Source organism: Lithobates pipiens, unplaced genomic scaffold (assembly GCF_037356315.1).
Source record: "Lithobates pipiens isolate NorthernLeopardFrog02 unplaced genomic scaffold, aLitPip1_a1.2 Scaffold_28, whole genome shotgun sequence".
Lineage (NCBI taxonomy): Eukaryota > Metazoa > Chordata > Amphibia > Anura > Ranidae > Lithobates > Lithobates pipiens.
In genome coordinates, this window is record NW_027507789.1 from 73,702,933 (window position 1) to 73,717,042 (window position 14,110).

Genomic DNA, 14,110 nt, shown 5'->3' on the forward strand with positions numbered 1-14,110 from the left:
TGATGGGTAGCACAGCAGGAACACTGTCTGGATAAAGGGGGCCTTGAGAGGCAAGGAAGTCCTCCTCTTCCTGCCTCTGTTCTGCCTCAAGTGCCCTGTCCATTATTCCACGCAGCGTATGCTCCAAGAGGTGGACAAGAGGTACAGTGTCACTAATGCATGCACTGTCACTGCTCACCATCCTTGTGGCCTCCTCAAACGGTGACAGGACAGTGCATGCATCCCTGATCATGCCCCACTGGCGTGGTAAGAAAAAACCGAGCTCCCCTGACCCTGTCCTGGTGCCGTAGTCACACAGGTACTCATTGATGGCCCTCTGCTGCGTGTGCAGCCGCTGCAGCATGGCCAACGTTGAGTTCCACCTAGTGGGCATGTCACATATAAGGCGGTTCTTGGGCAGGTTCAACTCCTTTTGGAGCTCAGCCAGCCGAGCACAGGCATTAAATGATCGGCGGAAATGCACACAGACTTTCCTGGCCTGCTTCAGGACATCCTGTAAGCCGGGGTACCTGCCCAAGAACCGCTGCACCACCAGTTTAAGGACGTGAGCTACACAGGGCACATGGGTCAGTTGTCCCTGTCGGAGGGCGGAGAGGAGGTTGGTGCCATTGTCGCAAACCACCATTCCTGGCTTAAGCTGGCGTGGCTTCAACCACCTCTCGGCCTGCCCCTGCAGAGCTGACAAAACATCCGCCCCAGTGTGGCTCCTGTCCCCCAAACAAACCAGCGCAAGCACGACATGGCATCGTTTTGCCTGCATACTTGCGTAGCCCCTGTAACGCCTATGGAGCGCCGCTGGTTCTGAGGACAGAGCACTGGAAGAGGCCATGGAGGAAGAAGAAGAGGAGGGGGTGGAGGAGAGAGGTGTGTCACAACCAATAGTAGCATTTTGTAGGCGGGGTGGCGGAACAACCTCCAACACTACTGCACCTTGTCCTGCATGCTTCCCAGCTGCCAGAAGAGTGACCCAATGGGCCGTGAAAGACAGGTAACATCCCTGTCCATGCCTGCTGGACCATGAATCAGCGGTAATATGCACCTTACCGCTGACCGCCCTGTCCAGCGAGGCAAGGACATTGCCTTCCACATGCCGGTAGAGAGCCGGAATCGCCTTCCATGAGAAAAAGTGGCGTTCGGGGACCTGCCACTGAGGAACCGCACATTGTACAAACTCACCAACTGAAAAGGCAGCAGTTGAAGTGCTAGCAATTTAGCCAAGCTAGCATTCAACCGCTGGGCATGTGGATGGCTAGGAGTGAACTTCTTTCGCCGGTCCAGCAGCTGGGGCAGGGACATTTGCCTGCTATAATCGAACGTGGGTGTACTGCTAGCAGAGTGCCCGGAAGCAGTTGACTGTGACACACCTAATTCTACACCTTCATTCCTCTCAGAGCAGGTTTCAGAGAGGACTGAAGGTCTAGTGGGGTTGGAGATGCCAGCTGATGAGGAGCAAGGAGAGGTCAGCTTTGTTCTTTGGTGTGGGTATTTGAGGTACGCTTGCCAACGAGCTGCATGGCAGGTCAACATATGTCTGGTCAAGCATGTGGTGCCCAAGCGGCTGATGTTTTGGCCACGTGAGATACTCTTGAGACATATGTTGCAAATAGCAGCGGTGCGATCTGATGCACTCGTCTCAAAAAAGGCCCACACCAAAGAACTTTTAGAATAACGCGCAGAGGCAGCGCCCTGCACAGGCGGAGCTCTGCGGTGTGATTGTCGGTGTGCTGCCCCTAAACTGGCCCCCGGAGGGCATCCTGCCTCGTATGACATGTGCCTCATCCTCCTCCTCCTCCTCTCTCCTACCAGGCACCCACGTGGAGTCAGTGCCCTCATCATCCCCTCCCTCTTCATCGCTGTAGCAAACCTGGCAGTATGCTGCAGCTTGTGGAACATGAATGCCAGATTGCTGTCCTTCTTGAGCATCCCCTCTCTCTCCATTCACGCTACTGCCTTCCTCTAGCTGAGTGTCATCATCAGAGCCTACAAAACACTGGGCATCCTCCTGGAGCATGTACCCAACACTGTGCTCAAAGAGTTCAGGAGACTGCTCAGGAGGACGTGGTGGGTCTAGGGAAGGAGTCACTGATGATGACATTGAGACGAGGGAAGACGATGCGTTGGCAGCTGCTTTGCTAGTACCTTGATACTGGGTGAGAGAGGATGAGGAGGATGAAGAGGGCTTGGTCATCCACTCTACCAAGTCGTTGGCATGTTGCGGCTCAACATGTCCAGCTGTCGAAAAAAAGCACAAGCGTGTCCCATGGCCACGTGCTGATGACAATGCACCACGTCCACGACCAGCACTGTTGTCTCTAGACACAGAGCCTGCTTGCCCTCTTTTATCGGCTCGCGCCTGTCTGCCTCTCCTTGCTGGCCTTTCAGACATGGTAATGGCCTGAAGGGAGTTGGGTAAAACAGCAGTTGGGTAGTGTATATTGTGCTGGAGGCACACAACACCCACTAACTCCTGCAGATGCCTTTATTATAGAAGACCAGCAATAAAGGGTAGATAAAGGGGTATACTGTACTGGAGGCACACAACACCCACTAAGCCCTGTAGATGGCTCTATTAGAGAACAGCAATAAAGGGTAGATACAGGTGTATATTGTGCTGGAGGCACACAACACCCACTAACTCCTGCAGATGCCTTTATTATAGAACACCAGCAATAAGGGGTAAATACAGATGTATACTGTGCTGTGCTGGAGGCACACACAACTTCCAATAACTCCTGCAGATGGCTCAAATAGAGAAGAGCTATGTAGGTGGATATAGCGGTGTGTACTGGGTACAGAGCACGCAGACAGCACGCACAAGCTCCTAACACTGACTGCAAGCTCTATTATAAAAGATAGATATATCGCTAGCTATATAGGTGAGGTGAATATATCGGTGTATACTGCGGCCAGGGCACGCAGACAACAACCACTACAGAAGAGCAAGATCGAAAAATCGGCCGATAACGATTGGTGTATACTGTGTTGAAGGTACACAGAACACCCACTAACTGTTTCAGACGCCAACACACTACACAAGGCCGCCGCGCTGTCGGCCTTATATAGTGTGGGGCGTGTACTACACAGCCTGAGCTATGATTGGCCACAGGCATCCTGCCTGTGGCCAATCATGGCTCTCCTCGCTGCCGGCGCTGTGATTGGCCAAGCATGCGGGGTCACAGTGCATTCTTGGCCAATCATGAGCCAGCAATGCACTGCGCCATCGCAGTGCATTGTGGGCCGTGAGCGCCACATCAATTTGGCACAAACGGCCCATAACGTTCGGAATTCGCAGGTTAATTGGCTTCTGTCCAAAACTGGCCCTAGTATATGGGACCTTGGACTGTGAGCTCCTTGAGTGTAGGGACCAATGTGAGTGGTAGACACTCACTCAGGTTGAACTGGATGGACTGGTGTCTTTATTCAACCTTACTAACTATGGAACTATGGAAATGTATGCCCTATTTTGTAGACGCTATAACTTTTGCGCAAACCAATCAATATACGCTTTTTCTGAAATGTTATTACCAAAAATATGTAGAAGAATACATATTGGCCTAAACTGAGGAAAGAATTGGCTTTTTTTTTATTTATAGCGCAAAAAATAAAAACTGCAAAACGACGCAGTGTCAAATCACAAAAAATAGCCCGGTCATTCAGCAGCCAAATCTTCCGGGGCTGAAGTTGTTAACCTTAACTCTTCTATATTTATTGCCAATTGGAATGCACTGTGGGATACCTTTTGTTTAATATGTTCCTAAAGCATTCACATTTTTCTCCCATGTTCAATGTTTTTAGGATTTGGTCCCAACTGTTGTCTTGTAGTATTGAGCACAGTTCAAAAAAGTTGGCTTGTTTTGAAAATTTGTGTTCTTGTGCTACACTTGTGCCTCCTTTTCCTATGATTTACGCTAAATATGATCGTTAGATCCCAAGTTGTCCGGTATTGCCAAACCTGGGATCGGGCTTGGATCGTTTGTAATTATTAGACCTAGTAATGTATTCTTTCTGGTCAGGGAATCCACCAATTGAGACATGGAGTTGTCCTATAAAACATGAAATGATGGGCCTTTAATGAGTGGGCTGTCCCCTCTGTCTGGTCAATATCAGGATATTTGAAGTCCCCCATTATGATGACATTGCCCTGCCTTGCTGCCATTTTTAATTGTGATAGGAGGTCCAGCTCCTCTTCCTTCTTCAGGCTCGGGGGCCTGTAACATACCCCCACTATTCATTTCCCACTACTTCTCTTTGAAGTTCTATCCACATGGATTCCACCTCCGCCCTTGGCTCATTTACAATGTCATGCCTCTTCACCACCCTTACATCATTTTTGATAAATAGACACACCCTCTACCTTCTCTGTCCTTCCAATACAAGGATATTTGCCAGCCAGTCATGTGAGCTGTTAAACCAAGTTCCTGTTATTCTCATAAAGTCTAAGTTCTCCTCATGTAATAGCGGCTCCCGTTCCAGTTTCAATAAAGCCATGGCATATTAATTAGCTAGCCTCTAATTGATTTCAAGCTGATGGGTAGCCATTGTTTAGAGAATACAGGTATATCAAACCCATATTTACCATAAGCAATATCAAGCAAAACTGAGCCATAGGCCCAAGCTACCCGCATGGGGATCACTGCTATAAAGTAATAACAGATTGCAGAGACATTTTAGTTGTAAGGCTTGATTTTTTTTTTTTTACCATTGGATAATACACACTTATAGATTATGTTTTTAAAAAAAAAAACTTATAGTAACGTTAGAACTATCACCAATCTATGAGAAATTGAAATCTACTTTAAATAACCCTCAATTTTGTTTGCAGTTATATGAAAGTCATCATGTTTACAGGTTTTGCAGTCTGGTTAAAAGAAACAGTCAAGTGAATCTCTCAAACCTTTTATTGCCTATCATGTTTTTTTGTTTCTTTGGTAGCATCTACCTATCAGTGCTACCGTCTTTGGTGAAGGTGGGTCCTTGACAGCACCCTGTAGGTCATGCCTTGATGACACTTGCTGTCATTTAGTATGGAAGTTTGATGTTGGGCATGGTGTCAGTGGAATCTCTGCTTGCTTATATCAGGGAGCACAGGTAAGAGAAAAGAAACATACTTGAGTCAATGGGACTGGGATGGACAGCAAAAACAAAGATAAGTAGATTTGCTAAAGTTGTATTTCAGCTTCAAGATAAAAATAAGGACTGGTATCAACATGTTTTATGCTTGGGTCAATGTTATCACTTTGAGGTGTTTCTGGTAAAATCCAGATTTCATTGATGCATTTGACCTGCAAATTACCTCTTTCTGAAATGCATTTGCCGTGCTTCAAATCAGTTTTGCATTCCTACAAACTAGTATAGGAACGTAATACATATTGAAGCGAATAAAAGCCTGTTGACACAGGCCCACATGGACATGTGTGCATTTTGCAATCCTAATGATTTTACTACCCTCTGTTGCAACATCATATCTGCCAGAGTAGTGATGTTTTTGTCTTTCCATACCATTGAGTATATCTGTCCCAGGAAATGAGCGCTTAAAGTGATTGTAAACGATTTAAAATAGAAATGAAAGACAAAACATTTAAATATAGATTTTTTATAAATACCTTTTTATATAAGTGGTCACATTCCCTCTGTTCTCAGATGCATAATAGCTGGGAGAGGAGAAGCAACAGCACACGGATCTTCCCCGTGAATGGCTGTGCAGGGAGGTCATGTCAGGCATCTGATCATTGGAGGAGAGCAGGCTAGCATTGCTAGAGAACCGACCACAGTGTGTTCTCCTGTCTAGTGTGGTCAGTTTTTAATAGGAAAGCGGAGGGACTGGCAGGAACACCAGGGCTTTCACACAAAGGAAGCAAGGAAGCAATACAAAGAGAGCAGAAGACTTTTTCATAAAAGTACATGGCACAGCAGACACACATCAGGAAAATGAAATGCTGGGGTAACAAACACTTTAAAAGACAACTGACATAATCATTGCACTACCAGACATATTTTCTAATCACTTTATTTGTATAACTTCAGGTCTTGTTGAAGAGAATGAGTTTGTAAAAATACATAGTTTTATTTTTTTTAACATACATTTTTAAATATATATGTATTCGTGTCATCATATTACATTCTATAGAGGGAGACTGTTGTAATAATGAAGTTTTGAATGTGTTAATTGAATAGAATTAGGACAGGAAAGTATTAAATTAACAAGAGCACCAGATATGCATTGGTTTGGGTAAAGAGAAAGATCTTCCAAGGCAAATACCAGGGCAAAGCATTGAAGGACCACTAAATCTAACATGCAAATTGCTTTATCTATCAATAAGTAAAGGCACCAATAACATTCACAAATATGAATATAGGTCAGACAGACTAACTGGACATATTATGGCTATAGATACATGCTTGACCAAAATGACTATGTTGCATGATAATCAAGTTGTAACTTTTTTCTGGAAAATATTAGTAAAAGCCATATCATTATGACCACTCTTAACTGTAAAATGTGTGTCCATTATTTATCTGAATACACTAATGGTAAATGACAGACATGACTTTCATATCATGTTTATATTCAATTTAATGTCCAATTCATGGAACCAAACTAGACCTTTGGGAAGGTGAAATGTTATATAGAACATGATTTCCTTTAGTTTTATATTGCTTCTGCGGGTCTATTTGGGGTGTTATAAATCATGAGAATATTTGTTAAAGCTGTTTCTATGGCCAGTGATGTCAACAGTCACTGTCTAAAACTGTCAATTCAGGGAGTTGTGCATTGGGGTTCTTCACCCTATCACATAGGGCTTCCTGCAGGAATATTTCCGAAGGGCACCCTATGGGCTCAGTATGTGATGACGTACACGCTGAAGAACTCTCCTGCCCAACCATCTCCCAGTATTCCCCACAGCTCTTGGCTGATAGGACAGGGAGAGATGCTACAAGCATACTTCAACTGATCTATTTATCACATTACTGATGTGATGTCAGCAATACCCACAATAAACCTTTAGGAGGATGTGCTACCCATTGCACAGAAAGAAGACAATCGTTATTAGACTTCACAGCAAAAAGCACTGGGATCCCACTGTCTGAAAGTTGACTCTGAATAATGACCGCTGTCAACAGATGCATAGTATTTTTTTGGTGTATTTTGGTATCAGAACCAAATGCATTGATATTAAAAAATAGTGCCTGCAATGCAGTGCTTACCGTGGATTAGAGAAAGAATTCTGCTGTAAAATACACAGCTGTGCCATGATGTAAACCCTTATGTGGACCATAAAACCCATTAAATGAACATTTTTAACCGTCATAATTTTCGTGATTGTCTTAATTGCTGTATATTTTTAGAATTTGTGAATGTTCTCAGTAACTCTTTAAAATGAATATAAATTACCTATCACAGCCTAGGTACTGCTGGATGTTTGTCAGTGACCTGAATTCCAAAACCGGCAATAACAGTCTTCGTTGGAGGCTTGGCGGTGACAGGTACTGTTGATAAAATTCACCGCTATATAAGCCAGCTTGTATTTTATGTTTGTGGATCTTGAAGTGGATCTTGAAATGTCTGCATGGGATGTCATACCATAGTGAAAGCCATGCAACCGTTTAGGATTTTGAAGGACTACTCAAAGGATATCTTGAGCAGCATCCAAAATACACTTAAAGCCATATGTGCTTTACCAGCAATTTGTTAGAAACCACTGAATTACAAAGACAGCAGACTGAAATGGAAATGCAAGTTCTTAACAGCATTAAATTACAAAATGGCATGTGAACCAGTTTAACAGATTTATTTTTTTATGCCCATTTCACACTGGCCATTGATCCTTGCTGAGCAGGCAGATGACAGGTCTGGGGGTGCAGAGTGGGCACAGACTCAGCCTGGTGTTCTCTGCTGTCAGAGGTAGACTGCCTTTTTTTTTTTTTATCCAACTATCAACCAGCCCAATCCCCATCTGTCTGTTTTAGCGGATTGGATGTCAGTGGACACATGTCCGCTGACATCTGCAGCTTCATAGAGAGCAATGGATGGTCAGATTGGGTCCTCCTAAAAGACTGACAGGCAGACCCAATCGTCCGTCAGGGGCCAGTGGAGTTTTTGTTTAAACCTAAGATAGCTGTTCACATAAATAACATTTAAAATTAACATTTAATTTCGTGTTCCATTATGGTATTGCTATGAGAAAGTCTTTCTGTTACCAAACCCTTATTTTTTTTGTTATTTTCATCAAATCTAAAAAAATATGATAGGTTTGTGTTGGAAAAAAAAAAGCCCGGCTTCTCTACCCAGGCCTTCCCTCCTTGGATCTTCTCGATCTTCGGGCCCTATGTATAATGTATTATTGCAGAGGGCAATGTTGTACCCATTGCAGCCAATTCTTTTATCATTCGATTGATCATGCAGTGATCTATCATTTCTGATTGGTTGCTGGTCGATGTTCTTGCATTGTATATTAGCATATTTTTTTTCTATGATAGATAAAAATGAGAACTGTGCAGATGATCTGTAGCAAACACTAGAGAATGTGAGGAAATTTAACAACTGTCCATCTATGTTATAGCCAGTGTATGTTTTGCCTTGGACTACAGTCTGGCTTATATAAAATGTATCACCCAGCATTAATGACTGGCTTTTTTTTTTATTTCTCCTGCAAAAAATGGCTGTATTTATATAAGCTGCATCAGATCAGACCACAAGCAAGCCATACATCAATGATGCATCTAAATATAAAGTGATTCCCTTGTTTTTGCACAACTCTGTACTGTGAAGGCATTCTTATTTATTCTATTATTTACAAAGCCACCTTGTTGTAATTGTGGCATTTTCAAGGTATGTCATTGTTTTGGCAGTGTATTGAGAGAAAATTATACCGAGATCTAGGCTGTGGTAGCATCCAAACAGAAAACCACAGTGGCCATGGAACACTCAACCCTGTCCAACTATAACCTGATATGGAGATTTAGGCCGTGGCAACGTCTATACAGAAAATCAGAAATGTCAGGAAACACACACGTCCACCTTATAAAGCTTTTTTTGGTGTTATATCTAATTTACGATGCTTCTCAGTAAAACTGTTAGTACCTAATGTCACTATTTTCTTAGTCAGAAAAATAAGCCTAAAATTAAGTAGGCCATTTTTGGCACTTTAGCCTGAGACAAAATTGTATTATTAGGTCAGTAGAAGTGATAACTGTGCAGAAAGGACTTTAAAGTAGAATAATGGGTAAAATAAAAAAAACATATATCATGCAAGCTGTCAACAGCATGACAGATTGCAGTTTTTGCTTTCTTGGTTCCCCCCAGTAAACCTTTTTATTGCTTGCTGATATCCGTATACCTGTCATTTTCTGCTTTTTTTAAAATCACATGTGCATCTAAGATCACTCTATCCATAGGATGGCAACAATTGTGTGCAGTTTCTCTGCAAAGCAAACAGCATTTTCGGCCTTTTACAGGAAGTGGACAAAGAACGGATCTACTATTGTTACAGGGGGAACACAAAAAAAGAAAAGCTGTTTTGTTAATGCTACAACATATATGGCATTCTTGATTTACTTCTACTTTAAGGTTGGAACTACAGAGGTAATTTTTTATTTATTGCGCTGTGAAAATCTCTAGAAATTAATTGCTAAGATGAAACAATTGCTTTTTGTCTAAATTATAAAAGGGACATGGTAATGATGATACAAATTTACAATTTAATTGATGACTACTATGTTACTAGTGTACTTTACACTACAATTTCTGTTCTGCAATTAACTGTTAAGCTGGGGGTATATGGTAGCAGAAATTTTTGTAAATATTTGTATGGAAATTCTAAAAACATTTCAGTCGTTCAAAAGTATTTCAAGATTTCATTTGCTTTTAACATTTGATTCTGGAATCAAATACACTGTTAAACAGTCATACATTTGAGACATTATTTCCCTCCTGCTCCTTCACAACAGTTGAAAACTAATGTAACTTTTACCCCACTAATGATTAGCAAAATGAATGCTCTTACAACATTCTTACAACAAAAAATGTCAGATTAAATTCTTCTAGTGCATACTCAGCTTTACCCTTAGCTATTAAGCCATCCATGTGGTTCCAACATCATACTACTGACACTGTATTTCTGCATGAAGCCAAATATCATATTCTGATGTCTTGACAGCAACTGAACACACGAAAGAAGAGAAAAGTGGCTGGTGTGACCCCAAGTATGTTTCATCAAACATCTTCCATCTGAAACCAATTTGATTTGAAATATCCAAGCTTCACATTGGTACATAAAGCAACCTGCATTATCCACTAGTGGTCCTTTAAGATATGTATATGCTATCTATAGCCTAAGAATTTTGGAGGTCTTGTTTGTTTCTCTTTGCATTTTTGGAAGGTTTTGGATGGGGGGGGGGGGGGGGGGTGTTGAATATATCATCCAAGAAAGCAATCTACACCGCCAAATCTTTGGATGTCAGTTGAATTTTCCAAAGGTTATTATGGAATCTTGTGAATCTTAGAAAAAATGAAATGGCATTGTTTTAAGTCCTCATACCAGCATACAATGGCCATACAGTGGACTACAGCTGCGTCAGTAAGATTTTGTGTCTTTTACTGATACAATCTTTAAAAAAAAATTCTCTTTGAAAGTTAGCTTAGTTTTTTAGTGATCCTTATGTTTCTATCAGCGGAGGAATTTAGCTCAGTATATTTTATTGGCAGCCACACAGGAAACTGCAGTTTTTTTTTTTGTTCAGCCCCACAGTATTTGGATGCATAATACCATGTCCTGGGGTCACTGCTTTGAGATTTGGTTGCACATTTGCCATTGAATAGGCATCCATATGCAGGTGGCCCAGAACAGGCTAAAGCATACAAGTTTAACAACATATGCAAAAAATGTATATAATTATATGGGCTAGTCTCTGTTGAAAACAGTGGCCTTAAAACCTGGATAACAATGGAAGATCTTTGAATCTTTTACTAGAAATACAGAGACAACATATACAACAAGCAGATTCCCTACAATTGCTTGTGCAGTTTGAAGGATTGGTTGGAAAAGATGTCAAGCTGAAGATGAATGGAATACTCACTCCACAAAGACCTTGCTTTCTCTTCACTGATCTGGATGAAGACACATCTAAAATTGTCCATTGTTCTTGTTATTTTATGGTTTATCCACAAAACCACCCTGGACCAACAAGAAGGAGTATCTCAAAGTGCCTGTGGCAGTAGTTCCTGGACATCCTGAACTGATGGCTGATGTTTCCTGGATGCTGCTCCCCTATAGCCTAGGGCTATTCTGTTGTCCCTCCTTCCTCCTCTATTTGGGGAAGGGGCTGCTCTTTTCTTGCCGAGGAAGACTTTGGAGCGCTAGGAGCGTCTATAGCTTTGGGTTCATTGGTAAGATAAGAACCCTTATATCGGTGAAAATAGTGGTAAACCAGAAAGAGAGCAGCAACTCCAAGGAGGAATAAAAAGATCACTATGACTGGGTAGAAGAAAAAATATGATTATTATAAGTAGCATATATTTTTAATGCATATTAAAGCTACACTATATTGTCAAAAGTATTGGGGCACCTGCCTTTACATGAACTTTAATGGCATCCCAGTCTTAGTCTGTATAGTTAAATATTGCGTTGGCCCACCCTTTTCAACTATAACAGCTTCAACTCTTCTGGGAAGGCTGCCCACAAGATCTAGGAATGTGTCATGGGAATGTTTGACCATTCTTCCATAAGCGTATTTGTGATGTCAGGAACTGATGCTGGACAAGAAGGTCTGGCTCACAGTCTGCTATAACTCAACCCAAATGTGTTCTATTGGGTTTAGGTCAGTCAATTTTCTCCACCACAAACTCGCTCATCCATGTCTCTATGGACCTTGCTTTGTGCACTGGTCTAAATCATTTCGTGGAGGGGGGATTATGGTGTGAGGTTGGTGTTCAGGGATTGGGCTTGGCCCCTTAGTTTCCAGTGAAGGGAACTCTTAAGGCATCAGCATACCAAGACATTTTGGACAATTTCATGCTCCCAATTTCATGTGGGAACATTTTGGGGATGACCCCTTATTTTTACAACATGACTGTGCACCAGTGCACAAGCAAGGTTCATAAAGACATGGATGAGCAAGTAAGGGGTGGAAGAACTTAATTGGCCTGCACCGAGTCCTGACCACAACCCGATAGAACACAGTTGGGATGAATTAGAGCGGAGACTGCGAGCCAGGCCTTCTCATCCAACATCAGTGCCTGACCTCACAAATGTGCTTCTGTAAGACTGGTCAAACATTCCCATTGACACACTACTAAACTTTGTAGACAGCTTCCCAGAAAAGTTGAAGCTGTTAGAGCTGCAAAGGGTGAGCCAACTCAATATTGAACTCTACGTACTAAGACTGGGATGCCATTAAAGTTCATGTGCATGTAAAGGCAGGTGTCCCAATACATTTGACAATATAGTGTATGTTCAGCTTAAAACCTTTTTGACATGTTTAGACAAGCTTTGTCAGTCAACTCAATCAGTATGCTCTGTCTACGCGATCTGAGAATATGGAGGGGGGGATTTTCAGACTTCAAATGAGGCACATATAAATGTGTCTCTATCCCTGGTTCAAGTACACAAAAGGGAAATTGGGGCTTTAGATGATGTTATTGACTAGTGGAGGTTAGGTTGCAAAGCATTTGATTAACACAATTGGATAAATAAATGCATGACAATTATGCAAAGATAAATAAAATAATTAAATTTAAAGTATCTCACAAAAGTGAGTACACCTCTCAAATTTTTGTTAATATTTTATTCTTTTTTCATGTGACAACACTGAAGAAATGACAGTTTGCTACAATGTAAATTAGTGAGTGTACAAGTTGTATAACAGTGTCAATTTGCTGTCCCCTCAAAATAACTCAACACACAGCCATTAATGTCTAAACCGCTGGCAACAAAAGTGAGTACACCCCTAAGTGCAAATGTCCAAATTGGGCCAAAAGTGTCAATGTTTTGTGTGGCCTCCATTATTTTCCAGCACTGCTTTAACCCCCCTCTTGGGCATGGAGTTAAACAGAGCTTCACAGGTTGCCACTGGAGTCTTTCACTCCTCCATAATGACACCACAGAGCTGGTGGGTGTTAGAGACCTTGCACTCCTCCACCTTCCCATTTGAGGATGCCCAACAGATGCTCAATAGGGTTTATGTCTGGAGACCTGCTTGGCCAGTCCATCACCTTTACCCTCAGCTTCTTTAGCAAGGTAGTGGTCGTCATCATGTTGGAATACTACCCTGCGGCTCAGTCTCTGAAGAGAGGGGATCATGCTCTGCTTCAGTATGTCACAGTACATGTTAGCATTCATGGTGCCGTCAACGAACTGTAGCTCCCCAGTGCCAACAGCACTCATGCAGCCCCAGACCATGACACTCCCACCACCATGCTTGACTGTAGGTAAGACACACTTGTCTTTGTACTCCTCACCTGGTTGTCGCCACACAGGCTAATTGAGCCCAATTTGGACATTTTCACTTAGGAGTGTACTCACTTTTGTTGCCAGTGGTTTAGATATTAATGGCTGTGTGTTGCGTTATTTTGAGGGGACAGCACATTGACACTGTTATACAAGCTGTACACCCACTACTTTACATTGTAGCAAAGTGTAATTTCTTCAGTGTTGTCATATGAAAAGATATAATAAGATATTTACAGAAATGTGAGGGGTGTACTCACTTTTGTGAGATACTGTATATACACATGCACATAGGGCATGGACATCAAGAATAAAATAGCATTCATATGGGCTTTGCAGCACAAGATGAATTAATAACGTCATCTAAAGTCCCAATTTCCCTTTTGAGATCTACGCGATCTGATCAAAAATATTGCAGATGCTGGATAACTGGGTCTGTTATGATAATACACTGTGAAAATCATATTGCTATTACAAATCTTCTAAGCTTTACAAAATCACTGAGTTTAAATTAGCAGTCATAATAAAAGCAATTCACAACTAGGTTTATGTGTCGTTTTAAACATTTACAGTACATCCATCTTCCCATTTATCAATACTTTGAGCCTATTACTCCAGCTAAAGTTGTCCTTTTACATTTCCTTTGCCCGGCCCTGCGCTCCACT

At 42.0% G+C, this 14,110-nt stretch overlaps 1 protein-coding gene across 3 annotated transcripts in view; it reads right to left on the reverse strand.

The window, feature by feature from the left end:
* Window positions 1-5,991: 5,991 nt before the first annotated feature.
* Window positions 5,992-14,110, reverse strand: part of CNTNAP1 (contactin associated protein 1) — a 525,816-nt gene continuing 517,697 nt past the window's right edge. For 2 of the 3 annotated variants that reach the window (XM_077459411.1, XM_077459410.1), the window contains one exon: window positions 5,992-11,474. In XM_077459411.1, coding sequence (XP_077315537.1) covers window positions 11,281-11,474 — 194 coding nt within the window. In that variant the 3' untranslated portion in view covers window positions 5,992-11,280. The remainder of the gene's footprint in view (window positions 11,475-14,110) is intronic. The other variant, XM_077459412.1, reaches the window with a different exon arrangement.